The following is a 27,336-nucleotide window of genomic DNA, read 5'->3' on the forward strand; positions in this document are numbered from 1 at the left end:
CTTTAAGATAGGGAGTATGTAAAAGGAACATAGCTATTATGATTAAGAAATTCCAGTGCTCACACTAATTTTATAGTAGAGTGGCCTGAACCTCACTTATTTGAAATAGTTGTAGGAAGGCATTTATGAATTGTGGAGGAGCTGTTTTTAATGTGATCCTGAAGAAACAGTTTTATTATTATGACATCATACACTAACCTGAGTGGGTTAATAGTGTTTACATACAGATATTTAGTGAATCTATATTAATAGAGTTGAGATTGAGCCAGCAGTTAGCAGATCTCAGAATCTGCACTTTTTCTTTAGACACTTGATACTAATTGTAGCCACAAAGATGTAACAAACCTGGGCTCTTCTTCTGGCTGGATATTCTACCCTCACATAAAGCAGTCATCCTTTTTGTTCAGGTTAGCCACAGGTACCAGCAGGTTCTCTGTTTCTGTATTGATGCCACTACCTAGACAGTATTTTCCTGGTTTAATGGTCATTTGTACCTAAAACATTAGTGTTCTTTCTTTCTTGTTCATATAATTAAATGGTATCTAGAGTATGTATACATGGCTTGCTTTCTCAACTAGGTAAACAGTTTCCCTAAAGTTATGTGTTATTCTCTGGCATAATGGCACATCTTACCCAAAGGACAAACCAGACTGCATCAGAGGTTGATTCATTGATTTTAGTGTATGATTAAAGCAAGTTTTTTTTCCCCATACTGTTTATTGTATCCCCTATACGCCTTTTTTCTTTCTTGTTTTTCTATATAGAAAAAACCATTTGAAAAAATAAATTACCCACTTGGTAATATGACCACTTCAATTTAAAACCTGCTTGGTATATTGCAGTGTTCTTTTACCAGTGCATCATATTGTGTAGTCATATGAACTATATTAGCTATAATCATATAATGATGATTACATGATTGAAGAGGCTAAGTATGTTTAAGAAAATGTTTTCTTTTATGTTTAGTACCTATTTCTTTATGTGTATCTTTTAGTTGCAAGCAATGATGATTCTTAGAGCAGTCGATTCCTATCATATATTTAGGTTAACTAATTTCATTCTCTTTCTTGTTAATTACAGAGGAAAGATTATACAGCATTAACAAAGTTCTTGCCTCCAAAACATGAATATGTATTAGCTGTGAGAATGACTCCTATTCAGTGCAAGCTCTATCAGTACTACTTAGATCACTTAACAGGTAACAAATGCACTTACTGTTTTTATCTTCAAAAGACATTCTTTTTCTGGTGAGTGTTGTTTTAGTAATTTTACCATGTAAGTTCTTTTTCAGTTGTGCGTTTGAACAAAATGGATATGTTCATTTTGTAAAGGCACAAAATATTTCTAATTTAAAAAATTCTAAATTGTCAAACTAAACTGAGAAACAAACTGGTGAAAAATCATATACAGTGTATTGGAGTAATGCCCTTAATTTGTAAAGAGCTGTTATTTCAGGAAAATTATTTGTGTAAATAATTCCATAAAAGAAAATATATAAAATTCCAGTATATTATTTAAAAAATTGAATCACCATAATAAAAGGCATATAAATAAAATCCATGAAATCATTTCTCATTTATCAAATTGACAAAGGTTGAAGGAAAAGATGCAAAATGCAAGGCAGGACATACATTATGCTCCCAACATTATAGTAAAAACATACACAAATGCCAAAAAACACCAAAATGCTAACAGGAATTTTTTTTTTCTGGATGGATTCATTATGAGGATGGATTCATTATGAGGATTAAGCAACAGATATCTTTGTCTTATTCTTTTCTATGGGTTTTTTAAAAATATAATGAATATTTGTTGTTTTGTCATAAATTCATGTCAATAAATTCATGTATTTGTGTGTGTCTGTTACTGTACGCTCAAGGTTGTCACTGTTAAACCTAGTCTCTTTTTGGTCTGGAGTGAGATTTCTTTCTTGTTAGTCACCTTATTCTGGTACTTTCCCCAAGTGAAATGTCAGGTTTATTTAGGGGATACAGGTTAGAAATTACCCATTGGCTGTTGTGGATAAAACAAATTATAAAAAATAATAGGGAGTAGAAGTGTGTACATGAATCTTAAAATGATACCTCATTTCATATCACTAGTTACAGTGATACATCTTAGAAGAGCAGTGCATTTTGTTTTGTTTTATTTTTTTTTAATAGCAGTGCATTTTAGAGAATAGGATAATGATGATGGTTCTCAAGAATAATTTTGCTTTGCGGAAAACAATTTGAATGTTAGTATTTTACAGAGCTGCTCTTTTGCTATATTATAAACACATTTTTAGTGACTTTTAGAAGAAAGTCACTTGTAATAAGGCACACATTTTTTTATTTGTATATCAGAAACTGTTACATTTAATGTACCTTCATGTTTTGGATGACAGAAATTAGAGACAGTGATTAAGAAACCAAGTGTACTCATCCCAGTGAGAGAGCTACTGTGTAGTTAAAGAAAAAAAAGGGATGTCCAGAGCTATCTTTCATTAATGTATGAGTAACGAAGGGTACTAAATTTGGTCATTTAATTTAATAATTTTTTTTTATTTAAAGCTTTGTTTTATCTTAGAGAAAATGCCAGCCACAGTGTTTTCAAATATTAGACAATCACTTGTCTTTAATAACCAACAGTAAGATGTTAATAGCTTATATATAGATTTTTAAAGTGTATACTGTTGAGGGCAGTGCAATATTTAAGAACTAAGGGGGCCTCCGCATGGGGCTCTCTGCTCGGCAGGGAGCCTGCTTCCTCCTCTCTCTCTGCTGCCTCTCTGCCTGCTTGTGATCTCTCTCTGTCAAATAAATAAATAAAATCTTAAAAAAAAAAGAACTAAGGGGGCCTCATTCGTTGTGATTTTAATTGATAGCAAATATCTAAAGTACTAACTAATAAAAGCTTCCAAACTCTGTAAAGTATAATTGTTTTTAAAGTTCTTATTTAAATTCTAGTTGGTTAACATATAGTGGAATATTGTTTTGAGGAGTAGAATTTAGTGATTCATCACATACATATAACACCCAGTGCTCATTGCAAGTGTTCTCCTTAATACCCATCACGCGTTTAGCTCATTCCCTGCCCACCTCCCTCTAGCAGCCCTCAGTTTCTTCTCTGTAGTTAAGAGTCTCTTATGGTTTGCCTCTCTGTATTTTTTTCTTTCCCTTCCCCTGTGTTCATTTATTTTGTTTCTTAAGCTGCACATATGAGTGAAATCATAGTATTTGTCTTTCTCTGACTAGCTTATTTCACTTAGCAAAACACACTCTACCTCTCTCCACATCCTTGCAGATGGTAAGATTTCATTCTTTGTTATGGCTGAGTAATATCTATTGTATATGCACACTACATCTTCTTTATCCATTCGTCAGTTGATGGATGTTTGGACTCTTTCCAAAATTTGACTTCTGTTGATAATGCTGTGATAAAGATCAGGGAGCATGTACCCGTTCAAGTCAGTATTTCTGTATCCTTTGGGTAAATATATAATAGTTTAATTGCTGCGTTATAAGGTATGTCTACCTTTAACATTTTAAAGAACCTCCATATTCTTTTCCAGAGTGGCTGCACCAGTTTACATTCCACCAACAGTTTAAGAGGGTTCCCTTTCTCTGCATCCTCGCCAACACCTTTTGTTTCCTGTGTTGTTAATTTTAGCCATTCTGAGAGGTGTGACATGGAATCTCATCGTGGTTTTGATTGTATTTCCCTGGTGATGAGTGATGTTGAGCATCTGTTAATGTGTCTGTTAGCCATCTATTTATCTTTCTTGGAAAAATGTCTATTAATGTCTTCTGCCCATTTCTTGTTTTTGGAGGGTGTTGAGTTTGTTAAGTTCTTTATAGGTTTTGGATACTACCCTTTATCAGATATGTCATATGCAAATGTTTTCTCCCATACCATAGGCTGCCTTTTAGGTTTGTCAGTTGTTTCCTTTGCTGTACAGAAGCTTTTTATCTTTTTTTCTAAGAAGATTTATTTATTTATTTTAGAGAACAGTAGCAGGGGGAATGGCTGGGGGAGAGGAAAAGAGAGAATCCCAAGCAGACGCCGTGCTGAACATGGAGCCCAACATGGGGCTTGATCTCATGACCCTGAGATCGTGACCTGAGCGAAAACCGAAGAGTTGGATGCTTAACCATCTTACCACCCACATGCCCTGAGAAGCTTTTTATCTTGATGAAGTCCCAATAGTTCATTTTTGTTTTTCTTTCCCATGTCTCCAGAGACCGGTATAAAGAAGTTGCTACAGCCAGAGTCAAAAACGTTGCTGTCTGTGTTCTTCTCTAGGATTGTGATAGTTTCCTGTCTTGTATTTAGTTCTTTATCCATTTTGAGTTCATTTTTGTTTATGGTTCAAAAAAGTGGTCCATTTTCATTCTTATGTATATAGCTGTCTACTTTTCCCAGCACCATTTGTTGAAGAGACTGTCTTTTTTTTCCATTCGATATTCTTTTCTGCTTTGTCTAAGATTACTTGAACAACTAATATAGTTGTGGGTCCATTTGTAGGTTTTTCTGTTCTGTTCAGTTGATCTTTGTATCTTTTTTTTTATGCCAGTACTATACTGTCTTGATGGACTACAGCTTTATCCTATAGCCTGAAGTCCAGAATTGTGATGCCTCCAGTTTTGCTTTTCTTTTTCAGGGTTGCTTTGGCTATTTAAGGTCTTTTGTGGTTCCATACAAATTTTAGATTGTCTGTTCCAGCTCTATGAAAAATGCTAGTGGTATTATAGGGATTGCACTGAATGTGTAGATTGCTTTAGATAGTATAGATGTTTTAACAATGTTTGTTCTAATCCAGGAGAATGGAATGTTTTTCCATTTCTTTGTGTCTTTTTCAATTTTTTTTTCATAAGTATTCTACAGTTTTCAGAGTACAAATCTTTTACCTCTTTGCTTAGGTTATTCCTAGGTATCTTACAGTTTTTGCTGCAGTTGTAACTGGGATTGATTCCTTGATTTCTCTTTCTGCTGCTTCATTATTGGTATATAGAAATGCAACAGGTATCTGTATGTTGATTTTTTTATCCTCTGACTTTGCTGAATTCATGTATTACTTGTAGTGTGGTCTTTGGGGTTTTCTATATAGAATATCATGCCATCTTGTGAATGGTGAAATTTTGCACTTTTTGCCCCTTTGGATGCCTTTTATTTCTTTTTGTTGTCTCTTTGGGAGAATAGAACTTCCAGTGACATGTTAATAACATGTTATTAACTCTCACTGTTAATAACAGTGAGAGTGCACATCCCTCTTTTGTTCCTGACCTTGAAGGAAAAATTCTCAGTATTTCTCAGCTGAGGATGATGTGAGTTCTGGGTCTTTCCTGTATGGCCTTTATGATGTGGGGATATATTCCCTCTATCCCTGCTTTGTTGAGGGTTTTTTTTTTTTTAAGATTTTATTTATTTATTTGACAGAGAGAGATCACAAGTAGGCAGAGAGGCAGGCAGAGAGAGAGGAAGGGAAGCAGGCCCCCTGCTGAGCAGAGACCCCCGATGTGGGACTCGATCCCAGGACCCTGAGATCATGACCTGAGCCCAAGGCAGCGGCTTAACCCACTGAGCCACCCAGGCGCCCCCTGTTGAGGGTTTTTTATTGAGAATGGATGCTCTGTTTTGTCAAATGCTTTTTGTGCATCTATTGAGAGTATTTTATGGTTCCTATCCTTTCTTTTATTAATATGGTGTATCACGTTGATTGGTTTGTGCATATTGAGCTACCCTTGTAGCCCAGGAATAAATCCCACTTGATCATGGTGAATGATTCTTTCAGTGTATGTGTTAGATTCCATTTGCTAGTATTTTTTTTCAGAATTTTTGCATCCATGTTCATCAGGGATATTGGCTTATACTTGTTTATTTTTTGTTTGTTTGTTTTTAAGATTTTATTTATTTATTTATTTGACAGAGATCACAAGTAGGCAAAGAGGCAGGCAGAGAGAGAAAGGAGGAAGCAGACTCCCCGTGGAGCAGAGAACCCGATGTGGGGCTCGATCCCAGGACCCTGGGATCATGACCTGAGCAGAGGCTTAACCCACAGAACCACCCAGGCGCCCTGTTTTTTGTTTTGTTTTGTTTTAGTGGTGTCTCTTTCTGGTTTTGAAAGCAGGGTAATGCTGGCCTCCCAGAATGATTTTGGAAGTTTTCCTTCCATTCCATTTTTTTGAATTAGCTGGAGAAAAATAGGTATTAACTCTTTTTTAAAATTTTTTTTAAGGTTTTATTCGACAGACAGAGATCACAAGTAGGCAGAGACAGGCAGAGAGAGAGGAAGGGAAGCAGGCTCCCTGCTGAGCAGAGAGCCTGATGCGGGGCTCGATTCCAGGACCCTGGGATCATGACCTGAGCTGAAGGCAGAGGCTTTAAGCCACTGAGCCACCCAGGCGCCTGGTGTTAACTCTTTTTTAAATGTTTGGTAGAATTCCCTTGGGAAGCCATCTGATCCTGGACTTCCCCTTTTTGGGAGTTTTTTTTTGATTAGTAATTGAATTTCTTTGCTGTCTGTTGGTCTGTTCAAATTTTCTTTTTCTTCCTGTTTTGGTTTTGGTAGTTTATATGCCCCTAGGAATTCATCCGTCAGACTGCCCAGTCTTCTGGCATCTACTTTTCCACAATATTCTCTTAAAATTGTAATTTTATAGTGATGGTTGTGATTTCTCTTCTCTGATTTGTGTTTTTATTTATTTGGGTCCTTTCTGCTTTCTTCTTGATAAGTCTGGCTAGGGGCTTATCAATTTTATTAAAATTTCAAAGAGCTCCTGGTTTCATTCATCTGTTCTGCTGTTTTTTTTTGTTTCTATATCATTTATTTCTGTTCTAGTATTTGCCATTTCCCTTCTTCTTTTGGCTTTAGGCTTTATTTGCTATTTCTTTTCTAGCTCTTTTAGGTTTAAGGTTAGGTTTTTATGTTTGAGACTTCCTTGCTTCTTGAGGTAAACCTGTATTGCTATATACTTCCCTTTTATGACTGCTTTTGCTGCCTCCCAAAGGTTTTGGATGGTCATGTTTTCATTTTCATTTGCTTCCATGTATTTATTTCTCCTTTAATTTCCTGGTTAACTTATTCTTTCTTTAGTAGCATGTTCTTTAACCTCCATATATCTGTGTTCTTTCCAAATTTTTTCTTGTGGTTGACTTCAAGTTTCATAGTATTGTGGTCAGAAAACATGTATGGTATGATCTCAGTCTTTTTGTACTTGTGGAGACATGATTTGTGACCTAGTATGTGATCTCCTCTGGAGAATGTTCCATGTGCCCTCGGAAAAAATGTGTGTTCTGCTGTGTTAGGATGAAATGTTCTGAATATATCTGTTAAGTCCATTTAATCTAGTGTGCCATTCAAAGTCATTGTTTCCTTGTTGATTTTCTGCTTAGATGATCTATCCATTGCTGTTAGTGGGATTTTAAACTCCTCTACTATTATTCTGTTGTTATCAGTGAATTTCTTTATGTTTGTTACTGATTTTGGGTGCTCCCAAGTTGGGGGCATAAATATTTATAATTGTTACATCTCCTTGTTTGGTAGACCCCTTTATCTTGATATAGTGCCCTTCTTTATCTCTTCTTGCAGTCTTCAGTGTAAAATCTAGTTTGTCTTGTATAAGTATTGCTACTCCGGCTTTTTTTGGATACATTTTCATGGAAAATATTTTTCTGTCCCCTCACTTTCAGTTTGCACGTATCTTTAGGTCTAAAATGAGTCTCCTATAGGCAGCATACAGATGGGTCTTTCTTTAAAAAATCCATTTTGACATCCTATGTCTTTTGATTGGAGCATTTAGTCCATTTACATTAACAGTGATTATTGATATATATGAATTTAGTGCCATTGTATTAAATGTAACATTGGTGTTTCTGGAGATTTTCTCTGTTCCTTTGTAGTCTTTGTTGCTTTTGGTATTTCTTTCCCACTCACAGTGTCCTCTTTAATATTTCTTGAAGGGCTGGCTTGGTGGTCACAAAGTCCTTTAGTTTTTGTCTGGGAAGCTCTTTGTCTCCTTCTATTCTGAATAACAGCCTTGCTGGATCAGTTATTCTTGTTTGCATGTATTTCCTATTCAGCATGTTGAATATATCATGCCAGTGCCTTCTGGCCTGAGAAGTTTCTGTGGTTAGATGTGCTGATAACCTTATTTGTATTCCCTTGTACATTAGGGATTTCCTTTTCTTTTTTTTTTTAAAGATTTATTTATTTATATGAGAGAAAGAGCAGGGGTAGAAGGGGCAGAGGGAGAGGGGAAGAGAGAATCTCAAGCAGACTCTCCACTGAAGTTTGGAGTCATACGTGGGGCTCAATCCCTATTGAGATCATGAACTGAACCGAAATTAAGAATAGCCACCCAGATGTCCCAGGGATTTCTTTTCCAATGCTGTTTTTAGGATTCTGTCCTTACATCTGTATTTTATTTTGCAAATTTTACTATGATATGTCTTGGAGTTGGCCTGGTTTTTTTTTTTTTTGTTTTTGTTTTGTTTTGTTTAGTTTTTTTTTTTGATGGGCGCTTTCTCTGCCTCCTGGATTTGTATGTCTGTTTTCTTCCCCAGATTAGGGAAGTTTTCAGCTATAGTTTTCCCAAGGAAACCTTCTGCTCCCTTTTCCTTCTCTACTTACAGGATGCTTATGATGTGGATATTACGCTTTATGGAGTCGTTCATTTCCCTATGCATACATTTGTGATCTAACATTTTTATTTCCCTCTTCTTTTCAGCTTCATTATTTTCATAATTTTATCTTCAATATAATTTATTAGTTCTTCTTCTTCTCTCCTTGTGGTCATTACATCTGGTTGGTTTTGTGTCTTGGTTATAGTATTTTTATTTTGGCCTGACTAGTTTTTAGGTCTTTTATCTCTGCGTTTCGGGACTCCTTGGTGTCTTCTTTGCTTTTCTCAAGCCCAGCTAGTATCCTCATAATTGTTGTTTAAAATTCTGGGTCAGACATATTACTTATATCTGGTTTGATTAGATCCCTGCCTGTGACCTCTTCTTGTTCTTTGTTTTGGGGTGAATTCCTCCATCTTATTTTGTCTAGGTCTCTGTCTTCTCCTGTGTCCTATGAAAACCTGTTACAGTTTCTGCTCCTGAGAGTAATGGTTGTATTAAGAAGAGGTCGTATACTGTCCAGGGCCTGGTGCTTCAGAAAGTGTTTCTGGTACACTCTGCGGTTGTGTTTTTACTGCTGTTTCCTTTGGGTCAGTCCTCTGCATAGTTTCTTCTTGTCTGCAGCAGGGAGTGTTTACTCCTTTTCTCCAGTGTGTGGTGAGTTTTAACTATGTGTTTTTTGGTCCACTTGTTAAAACAGGCTAGATTCTATTTCCCCTAGAGCTGAAGCTTTTCAGCTTTCTGTGAGTAGACTTGGTACATGTGGAGGGTTTGTGCTGGTCTTCTGGTGGGAGAGGTGTGGTACTCCTGCTCTGGGTCTTAGGCATACTTGTCCTAGCAAAAGCAAAAGCAAAAACAAAAACAAACCCAACAACAACAACAAAAACCACCTGCAGAGTTCAGGGGGCTGGGGTTTGGTGTAAGCAGCTCAAGCTTCCACTGTGAGCACTATGTTTCTCAATGCAATCTGTCTGTTCTGATGGGCAGGGCTAAAAATGTTGTCAGCCATCTCTCTCATCCCCAGAGAGGGAAGTTTGCACCTGCCAATGTTCAAAAAAGCCCTCATAGAAGAGTAAACAGTCTCCCCTTGCTTATCTCATGCATTCCTCACATATATTCCTTCACCCTGTCTCTGAGCACCCTGGCACTGTGCTCCTGTGTTTTATCGCAGGCACACAGACTGGGTTTCAGAACTCTACATTTTAGGTACCCTACAACGCATGGACATGGACTGATCCTCTGGAGGAGGGTCTCGTCATACTGCGCTAGTGCTGGTTTGTCCCAGAAGGGTAGTTGCAGGAATGCACAGGGGCTTGGAATTTACCATAAAGCACAAGAAGCTGGGATGCAGGTTAGCTGCTCCCAGCAGGTGTCTCCTGTGCTAAAGAATGGGACAGCTCAATGGCACCTGCCTGCTCTTTTGTTCCCATAAAGGCAGTGCCCTTCTCCCAAATGCTGTTCATGAAAAGGAATTGTGTAACCCAGGGGGTCATGCTCCCTGGCCTCTGCCTTTCTTCTTTACAGGAGCACCTCTTTGCCAGCCAGGTTCCACCCTGACCATGGCATGGACTTCTAAAAGCAGACTTTGTGCTCCGCTGCTTGTAGATACTTGTGATAATTAGCCCCTCTCATTTTCCTCATTAGTGATGTAGGGGAAGCGTTTTTCTTGTCTCTCTGTCTCTGTCTTTGTCTCTCTTGCCCTGATCTGGGCTTCCTCTCCTCTGCATCATCACCAGCAATTCTTTTCTTCTCCAAATCACATCTCCTCACCTCCTAACTTCCATGATGTGGCTGGCCTCTTTCCTACCTCTAGTCATGCAGTTTGTTCTTTCTGTCCTCAGATTGATTTCTTGGGTGCTCAGAATGATTTGATATTTATCTAGCTGTGTTCATTGGAGGAGGCAAGCATAGGTTCCCCCTATTACTCTGCCTCTTAAATTTTTCTGAAAATTTATGTTTGTCAAATTATCATCTGATATCATGAATCTTACAGTTGTGAAAATGTTTGGTGTTCCACCCAACTATATGTGATGCTTTTTTCCCTTAAAGTAGCATGGGGACGCCTGGGTGGCTCAGTTGGTTAAGCAACTGCCTTTGGCTCTGGTCATGATCCCAGGGTCCTGGAATTGAGCCCCATGTCGGGCTCCTTACTCAGTGGGAAGCCTGCTTCTCCATCTCACTCTGCCTGCTACTCCGCCTGCTTGTGCTCTCTCTATCAAATAACTAAATAAAATTTTTTAAAAAGTAGCATAACCTGAGATAATATTCCCTTTGGAAAAAACACATGAAAGGCCAAATGGGTTATATTAAAGACTACTCTATCTTGATTCTCACTACCAACCATCACAGTGTTTCTTTTCAAATTTCACCCATGTATTTCACTTGAATTTAAAATGTTTGGTGTTTTTCTGTCACGCATTCCAAAATTTCTTTTGTTTTTATATTTGCCTTTTTCTAAATTCTGTTTGGTTTTAAGAAGTTCACTTAAATTTTGCTTTTTGTATTAGGAACAGTTTTGTGTTAATGCTAATAGTAATAATTTGTAATATACTTAATATTTTTGGAAATAAAGTCATCAAGAACTGAGTTTTCACAAATTTAAAGAAATTAAAGTCCTCTTAATTTTCCTTTGTTCCCCCTTTTCAGTATAATCTTGCACTATTCCTTTTATCATTAGTTATCAGAAGTTTATTTTTACATGTAAGCCTCTGCCTTCAGTAAACACTTAATGATTTAAAATGTGGATACTTAATTTTTTAAAGTTTTTATTTAAATTTCCAAATAGGGTAATATTATTTTCAGTACACTATAGTGTACAGCACAATGATTCAGCATTTCTGTACAACACCCGGAGCTCATCACAAGTGCACTTCTTAAGCTCCATAAGCCATTTAACCCATCCCCCCATATACCTCCCTCCTGGTAATCATCAGTTTTTACTTAATTTTTTAATCAGTAATCTTTAGCATGATTTTTTAAAAAGATTTTTTTTATTTGACAGAGAGAGACACAGTGAGAGAGGGAACACAAGAAGGGGGAGTGAGAGAGGGAGAAGCAGGCTTCCAGCTGAGCAGGGAGCCCAGTGAGGGGCTCGATCCCAGGACCTTGGGATCACGACCTGAGCCAAAAGCAGACGCTTAATGACTGAGCCGCCCAGGCACCCCACATTTGCCTGATTTTAAGCATAAGTCAGTTTTAAAATCCATGAAGTGTTTTAAGGCATGCAAAAATGGAGTACATAAAAACAGTCCATAGAATGGGAGAAAATATTTTGAAATCCATTATCTGAGAAGGGATTAATAACCAAAATATATAAGGAACTCTTATAACTCAGTGACAATAAAACTCAACACAATTGGGATATGAGTGAAGGACTTCAGTAGACATTTCTCCAAAGAATGGCCAGTAAGCACATGAAAAGATGCTCTACATTGTCACTAGTTATTATAGAATGCCAACACAAAATACCACTTCATACCTGATAGGGTGTGTATTATTAAAAAAAAGAAAGAAAGAAAGAAAAGAAAAGAGATAGAGAATGGAGCACCTGGGTGGCTCAGTCGGTTGAGCAGCTGCCTTTGGCTCAGGTCATGATCTCAGGGGCCTGGGATCAAGCCCTGCATTGGGCTCCCTGCTCGGTGGGGAGCCTGCTACGTCCTCTCCCTCTGCCTGCCGTTCTTCCTACTTGTACTCTTTATCTCTCTGTCAAATAAATAAATAAAATCTTCAAATAAAGAGAGTGAGAAAGAATATTGTCAAGGAAGTGGAGAAATGGCCCTGGTACATTGCTGGTGGCAGTGTAAAATGGTGCAGCTGCTATCAGAAATGCAGTGTGGCCATTCCTCAAAGAGTTAAATGTAGAATTATTTCCACAGTGATTCAGTATGTGATCCAGCAACTCCACTTCTAGGTATATAACCCAGATAATTGAAAGCAGAAACTTAAACAGATACTTGCACACTCATGTTTACACACCAGCTGCATTCATGATAGTCAGAAAGGTGGAAGGATTCCCGGTGTCCACTAACTGATGAATAGACGAAGGCAATGTGATACACACAAACACGCACACATACGTACATACATATACATACATACATACATACCATGGGATATTATTTGCTCTTAAAAAGAGAAGAAATGCTGATGCTTTACGATATCAATGAATCCCAAAGCTATCGTGATAAATGAAATAAGCCAGACACAAAATGGTGAATACTGTTTCATTTCACTTAGAAGTACCTAAATTAGTCAGATTCATAGAGGCAGAAAGTAGTAGTTACCAAGGTTTGAGGGAGAGAAAAATACAGTTATTTTTAATATGTGTAGAGTTTCTAGGCTCTTGAAGACGTTTCCTTGCACAACATTGTGATTATACTCACTGCCACTGAATTGTACTCATAATTTGAGAACATTCATATGCATGCACCCCAGTGCCACCCTTTAGAGATTAAGTGGATCTGAAGTAGGGCTCAGCAACCTGCATTTTTATAATCCCTACAGGTTATTTTGATGTACCTGCAGCCTGAGAACCACTGCTATAAATGATGCTCAACATAATTGGAAATGTGAATCAAAACCACAGTGGGATACCTTTTATAGCTCACTAGGATAGCTGTAATCCAAGAAATAGAAAAATAGCAAGTGGTGAGGACGTGGAGGAATTGGAACCCTGTGTTTTGTGGGTTTTGAATGTCAAATGATGTAACTTATGAGGAACACAATTTGGCAATAAAATTTTCAATATAGAGTTACCATATAACATAGCAATTAAACTTCTGGGTATATACTCAATAGAAAGGAAAACACTTGTATACACAAAGATTTGTACATGGATGTTCATACTATCATTGTTCATTATAGTTAAAATCTAGAAACAACCTATATGCCCATCAGGTAGTGAAGGGTTAAACAGATCTGATATATGCATATCATAGAACATTATTCAGCAGCAAAAAGGAAGAAAATGCTGATACATGCTACAACACATATCAACCTTGAAAACATATGCTAAGTGAAAGAAGCCAGTCACAAGTGACCAGATGTTGTATGATGAAATGTACAGAGTAGGCAGATCTGTAGAGACAAAGTAGATTAGTGGTTTCCTGGGGGTGTAGGAGAAATAAAGAAATTGGTGGATGATGGTTTGGGGATATAGGGTTTCTTTGGAGGGTGATGAAAATGTTTTAAAAACTAGATTTTGGTGATGGCTGCTCAGCTCTGTGAATACACTAGTGAATTGTGGATGGTAAATTGTGAACTATATCTGAATAAAACTTAAAAAAAAACTTCAGAGGGCTTACTTTACCTACAGAAGTTTTATTTAGTTATCTTCCATCTAATTCTTCATTCTGTATGATTTCCTGTGTCTTCTATGCACTTTCAGGATTATCTTTAACATTTCTTTAAACAGTAGTAAACAGTTAACAATCTATGTCTGATTATTCCAGTTTCTGAAATCCTTATAGATTTCTTTTATCTCTCTAACTTCTGTCAGTTTTTCAGGCATGCTGCCTGTTGCTATGTATATTTAAGTACTTTTGATCACAGGTTCCTAATATCCCTTGGAATATTAATATGTGGTAATTCTTTGAGGCCCATGATAACGTTTGATTACTCCAGAAAGGATTTGCTGTTGTTTCTGCTAGGGCTCTGGAGATATTAGTCTCAGATTCCTTGATAGTACGATTTGTGCTTGAAGCACTCCTAACTTTTTTAAGTTAGTGGGAATTTGGGAAAATGATGGGCTATTTGATGATATGAACTGGGGGCTGTCTGGTACTTAAAATATTATCCCTTTGTTTCTTCTACTTTCTGCATAAATAAGCATACTCCAAAGAATGTTAGCTAAGTTTAGTGGTCTTTGCGTGATAGTTCAAGATTGGTAATTTTTATGTGAGATTCCTACACTATATGACTAATCAGAAAGTGGTATGACCAGAAGATTTAGATTTAGACTTGAACAGATATAACAGCATATATTTAGATTATCAAAACAAAGCCATCTGCTTAAAGTCAGCTTTATAGAACCTGCATTGGTGTATTGAAGCAGTGAAATAACTAATATCAGTGAAATACTCTTTTTCACTTATTGTTCATTATACGAAGAATTCTTTTGGGTACCTCTTGGTAGTTGAGTTATTGCTTGGGTTTTAGGCTTTCCTAAGCCTTTGTTATGTTTAAAAGTGGCCTTCAGTCTTATAGGTTAACTGAAGGAGCATTGGAGTAAACGAAATCAGATTTCTGAAATAGTACAAAGGAAATATTTGATTGGTAAGGATTTTGTGATAAAACAGTATGGAAATCCTAAAAGGCCTTTCCAAATTCTTAGTGGCCAAACCACTTTCAAGGTTCTTATATCAACCCTTTTTAATCATTTAGGTAGAAAATTTTTTGAAATAATTTTCAGGACTTAGGGAAACTTTATAAAATTTATGGATCTAGCCCATGGTATTTTATTATGATCATCTCCAATTCCCTGTTTATTATAGCTGTATTGATCATCAGACTATGCCAGTGAGACTGGTTTAATAGTATAATTGTGATTTATAAGGGGTCAAAAGGGAAATTGAATATAAAAAGCTTTAAGTATTGTATTTTTGGAATGTTTGCTTTACATCTACTGTTTTCATCCTTGAATAACCTTGAAGGGCACTTAAGGCAGTGTGGTAGGTTGAAACGATGACCACCTGGAGATGTCAGATCTTACCTAGGTCCTGTAACCTGTGTTACCTTATAAGAAAAGGGGATTTTTTTAGAGGTAATTAAACTAAGGATCTTGAGATGAGATGGTTGTCCTGGATTGTCCCAGATGGCTCCTAATTCCCATTGCAGGTATCTTTGCAGGAGAGGCTGAAGGAGATTTGATATACACAGAAGAAGAAGAATTATGACCACAGAGGCAAAGACTGATGTGGCCGCAAGTCAGGGAATGCCAGCAGCATTGTGCCTGAGGAGGCAAGGAATAAATTCTCTACTGGAGCTTCCAGGGGGAATGTAGGTGGCCCTGTGGACACTTCGATTTTGGCTCAGTAGGACAGATTTTGGACTTCTGCTCTCCCAAGCTATAAAGGAGTATATTTCTGTGTTCTTAAGATTTGGGGTTTGTGGTGATTTGCTGTGGCAGCCCTAGCAAACTAATTGGAGCAGTGAGTTTTCCCAGCCATTCTTATTTATGACTTGTACCCTAGTTTGTAGCACAACAAGCATCTGAGAACCTTCCTAGAAAGTTTTAGGTTTCTGTGCCTCATCACAAATCTAGGAAATCAGAATTTATAGGAATGGAATCCAAGGATGTGTATAACACATTGCCCAGGTGATTCTGATGTGTGCCAAGTTTTAGTTTGATAAATATTTCACTAGGATGCTGTATTGATTTCCTCATGGCTGCTGTAGAAGAAAATGGCCACAGATGTAATGGCTTAGAACAACCCAAGTTTATTCTTTCACGGTTTTGGGGCATTGAAGGTCCAGGGTTAGTGTTACTAGGCTAAAGTCAGCAGGGCTGGTTCCTTCTGGCCTCTCTAGGGAGGGAAAATATTTCCTTGTCTCTTTCAGCTTTTAGGGGCTGTCTGTATTCTCCATATTCACCTTCTCCAACTCTTACTTCTGGATTCCTCTTATAGGGACTTTTGTGGTTGCATTGGATCCTCTGGGATAAACTAGGATGGTCTTCTTCAATTTCAGGTCCTTACCTTTTATTGCATCTGCACATTTTCTTTTTCCATGTAGAATAACTCATGGGTGGATCAGAATGTAAATAGATTTGAGAGACCATTATTCAGTTTACCAAAGACCCCATAATAACATCTCATGTAAAAACTGTAGGTGTAAATGAGGTTAAATAACCAGATTGTCATGATAAATAATCATTTATTCATTTAACCTTTTTTGGTATATTTTCTAAATTAAGTGATTTGGAGTCAAAATCATTTTTTAAAAAAGATAGAATAATTCAGTAATAATTCTCAATGGTCGGGGCACCTGGGTAGCTCAGTGGGTTAAAGCCTCTGCCTTCTGCTCAGGTCGTGTTCCCAGGGTCCTGGGATCGAGCCCCGCATCAGGCTCTCTCCTCAGCAGGGAGCCTGCTTTCCTTCCTCTCTCTGCCTGCCTCTCTGCCTACTTGTGATCTCTCTCTGTCAAATAAATAAATAAAATCTTTAAAAAAATAATAATTCTCAATGGTCTTTTGAGTAGAGAACATTTTTCTGTGGATATTTATTTGGCTAGGTTATTAACATATCCTTTTTATGTGGTTCCCATTTCCCACAGAGAACATCAACTCTAATATAAATCAGTGGTGAAGGTAGAAAAAACTGTTTTTTCCCCTTTTAGGTAGAACTTCTTTCCCTTTAAAAATGTCCTCCCTTTTACTGTCTTAGCTATTTTGGCCTGAAAATTTTATGAAGTTTTTCTATGACAGAAGGTATTTATGATATGTGCAAGAGTAGTTTTTGCCCCCACAAAACAAGAATTGGCTTTTAAGTCTTTCTTAGAGTATAAAATGATAAAGTTTAGATTGCCTTCTTTTTAAAAAAAAATCTCTACATTAATTTTTTTAAAGATTTTATTTATTTATTTGACAAAAATCACAAGTAGACAGAGAGGCAGGCAGGGGGGTGTGAATCAGGCCCCCTGCTGAGCAGAGAGCCCAATGTGGAGCTCAACCCAGGACCCTGGGATGATGACTGGAGCCGAAGGCAGAGGCTTTAACCCACTGAGCCACCCATGCATCCCTACATTAATTAATTTTTTTGAGAGAGAGAACTTGAGTGGTAGGGTGGGGGATTGCCAAGGGAGAGGGAGAGAGAATCTGAAGCAGATTCCATCCCCAGCATGGAGCCTGATACAGGGCTTGATCTAATGACCTTGAGATCATGACCTGAGCTGAAATCAAGAGTCAGACACTTAACTGACTGAACCATCCAGGTGCCCCTCCTTTACATTAATTTTAACTCATAAGGTGTTCAGTGATAGAACTGGGTAGAACTGGATAGAGCTGGGTAGAAGATCAACAAGGAAATAGACTTAGAAAACACTATAAACCAACCAGACTTAACAGACCTCTGAAAGAACACTCCATTGAGCTGCGGCAGAATACGTATTCCTCTCAAGTACAGGTGGAATATTCTCCAAGATAGACCACAATTTGGATTGTAAAACCAGTTTCAATTAACATAAAAGGACATCAGACAAAATGTTTTTTAACCACATGGGAATGAAATTACAAGCTAGTAACAGAAGGAAAGTTAGAACATTCACGAATGTATGTAAATAACAGACTCCCAAATAGCTAGTAGATAAAAAAATATCACAGGGAAAATTAAAAAATATTTAGACATGGATGGAAACAAAAACACAAGGTACTAAAATACGGGATGCAGGTGAAGCATGCTTAAAGAGGGAAAATTTTAACTGTAAATGCCTCTAATTTAAAAAGAAGGATTATCTCAAGTTTATAATCTAAACTTTCACCTTAAGGAAGTAAAGTAAGAGCAAACTAAACCCAAAGCAAGTAGAAAGAAAGAATAAAGACTAGCGCAGAAATAAATATAAAGGAGGAAAAAAACACAGAAAAACCATTGAAACCAACATTGGCTTCTTTGAAAAGATCAACATAATTGATAACATTTTAGCTGTAATTGCAAAGTAATAGAGGAGCCACAACTAAAATCAGGAGTATAAAAGAACATATCTACTGATATGGCAGAAGCAAAAAAAATTCTAAAGAAATGCTATGAGCAATTGTATATCAATAAATTAGATTTCTCATTTTCACAGTAGTGATTTCTATCATACACAGTGGAAATACCACTTACAGGGCAAAATAATCACTACCAGATTTTCATGCATTTTTATTAGTGTTTCATATCATTAAATTTTCTCTTGCCATGAGTGGAGGCAAGACTTATTAATTGTGAATTTACGTCTTTAAAACTGTGGGCAGAAAAATGTTATTGCTTAAAAGCTGCTTTTTAAAATTTAATCAGCTTTGTTTTGCATCTTCTCTCCTTGATAAGTGTCATAAATGAAATGCGCATTCATTTCATTTTCATTTTGCTTTCATAGAAAAAATACGATTTTGTTGAAATTGTTCTGAGCAGAAGAATAATGTTTTCAACATGAAAAATCATTTTTAGGAGTACATTTTTTGTTAAGAATAGTTGGAAAAGAGTTTCTAAAAGATTGGATACAGAGAGGCTTTTTCTAAAACAAGAGCTTTTAAATTTTCATTTAAATTCCAGTTTGTTGGGGGTGCCTAGGTGCCCAAGGTGCCTCGGGTAAGTGTCTTAGTCTTGGTTTCGGCCAAGAGCTGCTTAGCAGTCTCTCTGTCTGCCTCCCCCAATAAAATAAATTTTAAAATTCGAATGAGTTAACATACAGTGTAAATTTAGTTTCAGGTGTACAATATAATAATTCAACACTTCGATACATCACCCTTCCATACAACACTTCCATACAACACTTCCACACATCACCCTGTGCTCATCATGACAAGTGCACTCCTTAATTCTCATCACCTCTTTAACACATCTCCCTACTTGTCTCCCCTCTGTTAACCACCAGTTTTAAGATAGGAGTTTGTAATCCAGGGTCCACAGATGGAATTATTGGGGGGTATGTGAACTGGAATAAGAAAAAGTCACATTAATTTCTATTAACCTCTGATGAAAATTAGCATTTTTTCCAATTATATTCTGGGCAATAAGCCATAGTACTGTTAGTGGTAACTGTCACTTTGTTACCAATAGAAACCAAATATTTCTATTATTACTGATATCTCAAAATTATTTACCTTTATCAGGACTTCAGAATTTCAGATAATTCTTAGACTTGCTGTTATATTTTGTTATTTAATGCATTAACAAAGTACACATATTACTGTATCACAAATATGTTTACTATTTTGATCATTTATATATAATGGGTTTCTTTTGTTTTCCTACTTTATATGTTTCAAAACATTAATCAAAGAAAGATGTCTATAAACTTTTCTATACTGCCAAGAGTCCATGGGGCAGATAAAGTTAAAATCCCTAATTTAGAAGCATGTTGGTTGACATAGAGAATTCTTTTTTTCCCAAGTTTTTATTTAATTTCCAGTTAGTTAACATACTTTGTAATTAGTTTTAGATGTACAGTTTGGTGATTCAGTACTTCTTACAACATCAGGCACTCATTCACAAGTGTACTCCTTAATTCCCATCACTTTTTTAACCCATCCCTCCACCCACCTCTCCTGACATAGCGAATTCTTTTGTTTTAACATTAACTGCTTTTTTTTTGGATCAGGTGTAGGTAATAGCAGTGAAGGTGGAAGAGGAAAGGCAGGTGCAAAACTTTTCCAAGATTTTCAGATGTTAAGTAGAATTTGGACTCATCCATGGTGTTTGCAGCTGGATTACATTAGCAAAGAAAATAAGGTAAATCAGGTAACCTAAAATTGATTAAGACGTATCTGTTGGAAGCAGAATAATTTTAGGAATAAAGTTGATCTGTATAGGTCTATATATTGGAATTTTCCTTTGCTTTGTAGTACCATAATTCAACCTATTTTATTTCTAGTTAATTTCTGTGTGTTAGAATACATTATGATTATGGAAGGAATACTAAACGTTATTCTTAACATCTGTATAAACATGATAAAATGATAAAAATGTAAAAAGTAACATTGAATCAATAGTATTAACTAATAAACAGTAGACTTCATCAGTTTTTGTTACTTATGTCCTTTTCTTTTCCATGATTCAGTCCAAGATTTCACATTGCATTTAGTAATCCTATTTGTGATGTCTCCTTTCTTTTTTCTAATCTATGGTAGTTCTTTCAGTTCTTTCTTATCCCATGACAATTAACTTACCCTCAGGTAAAGTAAACATCATTATAATTTTCAATATAAGTTGAAATAAACTATTAAAACATTCATCATTTTTTTCTTCTAGGGATACTTTGATGAAGACAGTATGGATGAATTTATAGCTTCAGATTCCGACGAAACCTCCATGAGTTTAAGCTCCGATGATTATACAAAGTAAATTGAATAATTTTTGTGTCCTGTGTTGACACATTTAAAGTCCCAAATTGCTGATTGTTCTCATAATTGGCATTTGTATCTTTTCTGTGCTTCCGTAAGAGTTTGAATTTGTTTCTTTTATAGAAAGAAAAAAACAAAGGGGAAAAAAGGGAAGAAAGATAGTAGCTCAAGCGGCAGTGGCAGTGACAATGATGTTGAAGTGATTAAAGTCTGGAATTCAAGATCTCGAGGAGGTGGTGAAGGAATTGTGGATGAAACAGGAAGCAATCCCTCAGTTTCATTAAAGCTGGAAGAAAGTGAGTCTAATTAATGTTGCCTTTATTATTGGACATTGATTTAGAAATTACCGTGTCCATGCTTTTTTCAGTTACTAATTTATCCTTACTATTTTACTCAAAGGAATATCTTTCCTAGATGCTTTCAGTAAGCATCTAGGATAATCAGGTCACATAATAACAAATATCTAGTGAATGTTTAATTACAAGCACGCCATTGTGCTCTCTCTGATATTTAACAGAAAGAGAAGAAAGAAAATCAAATGTTTATTTACATGTATATAAACTAAATGCTGTATTTTCATTCCATGTGTTAGCTGACTTAATTCTTGAGCAGACTTACAATACTGTTGGTATCTTTATTGTTTATAAATGATTGGTAGAAGTGGGATTTAGACCTAGATACACCCAATTTCAGAGCCACAGTGGTATTTTCAATTAACTACATATAAATAAATGGAAAAATTTCATGTAATAGAGCATCATTGTAATTAACTTTACACAATGAAATTAATGTTTTAGCCTTTTTCCTTTGTAATTCTTCATAATCTACAATTGTTGAATACTTCTAAGCTTTCCCTTTTTCATAAAGTTTATCACCTCTTTTTAAATTTTTATTTTTTAATTTAAATTTTAGGTGGTTGACATACAGTGCAGTCATAGTTTCTCGAGTAGAATTTAATGATTCATCACTTGCATACAATACCCAGTGCTCATCAGAATACGTGCTCTCCTCAATACCCATCACCCATCTAGCCCACCCCCACCCATCTCCTTTCATCAACCCTCAGTTTGTTCTCTATCCTTAAGAGTCTCTTATGGTTAGAGGGTTGTTGGATGGGGTGGGGTAACTGGGGGATAGGCATTAAAGAGGAGGGCACTTGATGTAATGAATACTTGGTATTACATGCAACTGATGAATCACTAAATTCTACCCCTGAAACTAATAATAACTATATGCTAGCTAAATTGAAATTAATTTTTTTAAAGATTTTTTTAAAATCTATTTCACACAGACAGAGAGATCACAAGTAGGCAGAGAGGCAGGCAGGGCAGGGTGGGGGAGCAGGCTCCCTGCTGAGCAGACAGCCCAATGCGGGGCTTGATCCCAGGACCCTGAGATCATGACCTGAGCTGAAGGCAGAGGCTTTAACCCACTGAGCCACCCAGGTGCCCCCTAAATTGAATTTAAATTAAAACATTTTTAAAAAGAGTCTCTTATGGCTTGTTTCCCCCTCTCCTTTCTTTTCTGCCTTCCCATATGCTCATGGTTTCTTCCTTAAACTCCACATAGGAGTGAGATCATATGGTATTTTTCTTTTGAATAGCTTATTTAACTTTGCATAGTATATTCTAGCTCCATCCATGTTCTTGCAAATGTCAAAATTTTACTCTGTTTTATGGCTGAGTAATATTCCATTGTATAAGAGGTGATACCACATTTTCTTTATCCATTCTTATGTTGATGGATTCTGGGCTATCCCCATAGTTTGGCTATTGTTGATAGTGATACTTTAAGCATCAGGGAGTATGTATCCCTTCAAAGACCAAAACCTTTGGGATGCAGCAAAAGCAGTCATAAGATGTAAGTATATAGCAATACGGCCCACCTCAAGTAGCAAAAAAAAAATCTCAAAAACGCAACCTAACCATACACCTAAAGGAGCTAGAAAAAGAACAACAAAGGAAGCCTAAAGCCAAGAGAAGAAGGGAAATAATAAAGATTAATGCAAACAAATGAAAGAAAAACCTAAAGAACGGTAGAACAGATCAATGAAACCAGAGGCTGGTTCTTTGAAAGAATTAGTAAAATTGATAACCCCCTAGCCAGGCTTATCAAAAAGAAAAGAGAAAGGATCCAAATAAACAAAAATCACAAATAAGAGAGGAGAGATCAAAATAAAGACCACAGAAATACAATTATAAGAGAGTATTATGACTAACTATATGCCAACAAATTGGACAACTGTTTCTTAGAAACATGTAAGCTACCAAAACGGAAATAGGAGCAAATAGAAAATTTGAACAGATTGATAACTTATAATGGAGTTGAACCAGTAATCAAAAAACACCCAACAAACAGAAGTCCAGGGACAGATGGCTTCTGAAGGTAATTCTACCTAACATTTACAGAAGACTACCCTAAAAAAAAAGAGTACCCTAAAAATGAGAGCTATAGGCTAATATTATAGATGCACTTAGATCCAAAATTCTCAATAAATTCTAGCAAACCAAGTTCAACAATATAGTTTTAAAAAAGTCATTCACAGTGATCATGTGGGATGCATTGCTGGGTTGCTCACAGATCAATTAGTGTGATATACTACATTAATAAAAGAAAGGGTAAGAACCATACAGTCATTTCAGTAGATGGAGAAAAAGCTTTGACATAGTACAGCATCCATTCATGATAAAAACCCTTAACAATGTTGGTTTAGAGGGAGCATACCTCATCATCATAAAGACCATTTATGAAAAACCCACAGCTAATATCATTCCCTGTGGGGGGAAATGGAGAGTTTTCCCTCTCTGGTCAGGAGCAAGATGGGGATGTCCATTCTCATCACTGGTATTTAACAAAGTACCAGAAGTTGTACTCATAGCCATTAGACAACAAAAAGAAAGATGTCCAAATTATCAAGGAGAAGTAAAACTTTCACTATTTGCAGATAACAAGATACTCTATAGAAAACTCAAAAGACTCACCAAAAAGCTGCTAGAACTGATAAATGAATCCAGTCAAGTGACAGGATGCAAAATGAATGTAGAGAAATCTTTTGGATTTCTGTACACCAATAATGAAACAGCATAAACAAAAATTAAGCAATCAGTCTCATTTACTGTTTTTCCAAAAGTAACAAGATAGGTAGGAATAAACTCAACCAAGAAGGTGAAAGATCTGTACTCTGAAAAGTATAAAACATTGATGAAAGAAATTGAAGAGGACACAAAGAATCAGAATGACATTCCGTGCTCATGGATTGGAGGAACAAACATTGTCAAAATGTCTATGCTACCTAAAGCAATCTACATATTCAATGCTCTTCCTATCAAAATGCCAAGAGCATTTTTCACAGAGCTAGAACAAACAGTCCTAAAATTTGTATGGAACCACCAATGTCTCAAGTGCCCAAAGCAACCTTGAAAAAGAAACAAATACTGGAGGCATCACAATTTCTGTCTTCAAGTTATACTGGTATAGTATGGTGTATGTATAGTATAGTATAGTATGTATACTATAAAATAGTGTGGTGTGGTACAAAAATACTCACATAAATTAATGGAACAGAATTGAACACCAAAAAATGAAGCTACAATTCTATGGACAGTTAGTCTTTGACAAAGTAGGAAAGAATATCTAATGGGAGAAACAATGTTTTCTCACAAATGTTGTTGGGAAAACTGGACAGCAACATGCAAAAGAGTGAAATGGGACCACTGTGTTACACCATACACAAATAGAAATTCAGAATGGATTAAATCTTAGAAGAGAACACAGGCAGTAATAACTTTGACATTGGCTGTAGCAAGTTGTTTCTAGATATATTTCTAGATAGGTCTCCTGAGGCAAGGGAAGTAAAAGCAAAAAAGCAAAAATAAATTATTGGGACTTGATCAAAATAAACAGCTTCTGCACAGTGAAGGAAACAAGCAACAAAACTAAAAGGCAACCTTTGGAATGGGAAACAATATTTGCAAATTACATATCTGATAAAGAGTTGGTATCTGGAATATATAAAGAACCTCTAAACCTCAACACCCCAAAAATGAACAATTGAAGTAAAAATGCGCAGCTGACATGAATAAACATTTTCCCAAAACATATAGATGGCCAACAGAGGCTGCTTACCATCAGGGAAATGCAAATCAAAACTACAGTGAGCTATCACCTCACACCTGTCAGAATAGTTAAAATGATCAGTAGTAGAAACAACAGATGCTGGTGAGGATATGGAAGAAAAGGAACACTTTTGCAGTGCTGGTGGAAATGCAAACTGGTGCATCCCTTCTGGAAAACAGTATGAAGATTCCTCAGAAAGTTAAAAATAGAACTACTCTATGAGCCCTTAATTGCACTACTGCTATTTACCCATAAAATACAAAAAACTAATTCAAAAGGATATATGCCCTCCTATGTGTATAATAGCAATGATGGAACAAGCCCTCATGTCCATCTACAGACAAATGGATAAAGAAGAGGTGATATATAATTACAATGGAATATTACTCAACCATCAAAAAGAATGAAATCTTTGGGAACAACATGGATAGAACTAGAGAATATTATGCTAAGCAAAATAAGTCAGTCTAAGAATGATAAATACCATATGATTTCACTTATATGTGGAATTTAAGAAACAAAACAAATTTAAGAAACAAATTGTAACAGTAAAAGGATAAAAAAGAGAGATGCAAACTAAGAAATGGACTTTTAACTATGGAGAACAAACTGATGGTTACCAGAAGGGAGATGGATGAGGGAATGGCTTAAATAGGTGATGGGGATTGAGGAGTGCATTTACGATGAGCATTGGGTCTTGTATGAAAGTACTGAGTCACTATATTATACACCTGAAATTGATACTACACTGTATGTTAACTAACTGGAATTAAAATAAAACCTTCAAAAAATAAGAAAAATATAAGACATTTCTCTTTTCACTATCTCATTAGAATAAGCAGATGGCGGCCTAATCACAGACCTTGGCTTACTTCTCTTAGAAATCAGGGGGATAGTAAAAATTAAACTACCAAATTTTCCTCTTTGTTCTTCTCTGCTGTTGTCTCATAAAGGCAATTTATTATCATTGTTAATCTTCCAATTAGATTTAAAGAGTATTCTTCTAAGAATAGTAAAGGAATGGTTCTAGTATAATAGGAAGCTTCTGTTATCTCCCTCCCTTCTCTCCCAGTCTGACTTTTCACTTAATTTTCTCCTCAGTGATCTCAGAATTGGAAATAAATAGCTTAAAATTTATGTGTTCCTGGGAATGGTTTTCTTAAAATATTCTTTTTTTTTCCCTTAAAATATTCTTGCTGAAATTTTTTTTTCTGTAACTTTTTTAGGAGAACAGGGAGAGTAGAGAAACCAGTATGTCTCATTCTGTGCTGTAAACAGGTTAAATAAAAGTGCTGAGGTCTTGCTCCCTTCATCTCCTAGCAGTACAAGTAGGGTCTGAGGCAGCTGGGTCACCTCCAGAAATGAGTAGCCTCTTTTGTTTTCTCCTGGTACATTATGTAAGCATTATAATTTTTCATTTATGTCATAAGGTGAAAATGTTTGGAAAGAATTGGAACAGAGAAGAGATGGCTACATACTGTGAACTTAAAAGCAGTTAGGGAAGGCTGTGGTTTCCAAATGACAGATTTTGACTACCTCTGTAAGGTCTTTGTTTCATTTTCATTTTAGACATGTGCAGTCAAATAGAAATCATTCATATATAGATGTATTTTATGTTTTCTTCAGCTGTGTACATGTATAGTCTATTAGAAATATTTTCCAGAACAAATGATGATAAAAATCTTTTTTTTAGATCTAGATTAACTTCAAATAAGGCTGAGTATATCATAGTACATGGACATATATAGCTGACACTGTGTAACTTTTTTTAAAACATAGTTACTTTCTGATAGGAAATGTAAGAAAACCTGAATAGGAAGGATTAAAGGGCCAAAATGTTGTATTTGGAATATGAAATAGATATTAAATAAGTAGATGGCTACAATGGAGCTATAATAATATTTTAACTGCATATTTCATTTTTACTTTAGAGTTGCTATCTTATTCTTTTTACAGTAGCTTTCTGAATGTTTACAGAAGCAACATCTTGAGTAAGTCTTTTAAGTTAACCTTACAGTATTCCTATTTCTTTGTTTTAGTATTTTATTAGGACAGTTTGTTTTATGAGTAAATAAATATATAAACTACTTCTAAGTATTCAATTTTCAGCAATTGCAGTACTAGGTATTTACTCCAAAGATACAAATGTAGTGATCTGAAGAGGCACTTGCACCCCAGTGTTTATAGCAGCAGTGTCCACAATAGCCAAACTATAGAAGGAGTCCAGGTGTGCATGGACAGATGAATGGATAAAGAATATACATGCATAATAGAATACCACTCAGCCATCAAAAAATGAAATCTTCCCATATGCAATGATGTAGATGGGACTAGAGGGTATTGTGCTAAGAGAAACAAGCCAATCAGAGACAATTACCATATGCTGTCACTCATACGTGGAATTTAAGAAATAAAACAGAGGATCATAGGGGAAGGGGAGGGAAAAGTAAAACAAGACAAAATCAGAGAGGGAAAGAAACCATAAGAGATTTTTAAGCATAGGAAATAAACAGGTTTGCTAGAGGGGAGTGGGGGTGGGGATGGGGTAACTGGGTGATGGACATGGAGGAGGGCACATGATGTAA

The 27,336-nt window shown here is 36.1% G+C and overlaps 1 protein-coding gene across 6 annotated transcripts in view; it reads left to right on the forward strand.

The window, feature by feature from the left end:
- Positions 1–27,336, forward strand: part of ATRX (ATRX chromatin remodeler) — a 300,930-nt gene that overhangs the window by 197,815 nt on the left and 75,779 nt on the right. For all 6 annotated transcript variants that reach the window (XM_044234659.1, XM_044234661.1, XM_044234660.1 and 3 more), the window contains 4 exons: positions 1,081–1,198; positions 19,894–20,024; positions 20,544–20,632; positions 20,759–20,931. In XM_044234659.1, the coding sequence (XP_044090594.1) occupies positions 1,081–1,198; positions 19,894–20,024; positions 20,544–20,632; positions 20,759–20,931 (511 nt within the window). The remainder of the gene's footprint in view (positions 1–1,080; positions 1,199–19,893; positions 20,025–20,543; positions 20,633–20,758; positions 20,932–27,336) is intronic.

This window comes from Neovison vison, chromosome X (assembly GCF_020171115.1).
Source record: "Neovison vison isolate M4711 chromosome X, ASM_NN_V1, whole genome shotgun sequence".
Lineage (NCBI taxonomy): Eukaryota > Metazoa > Chordata > Mammalia > Carnivora > Mustelidae > Neogale > Neogale vison.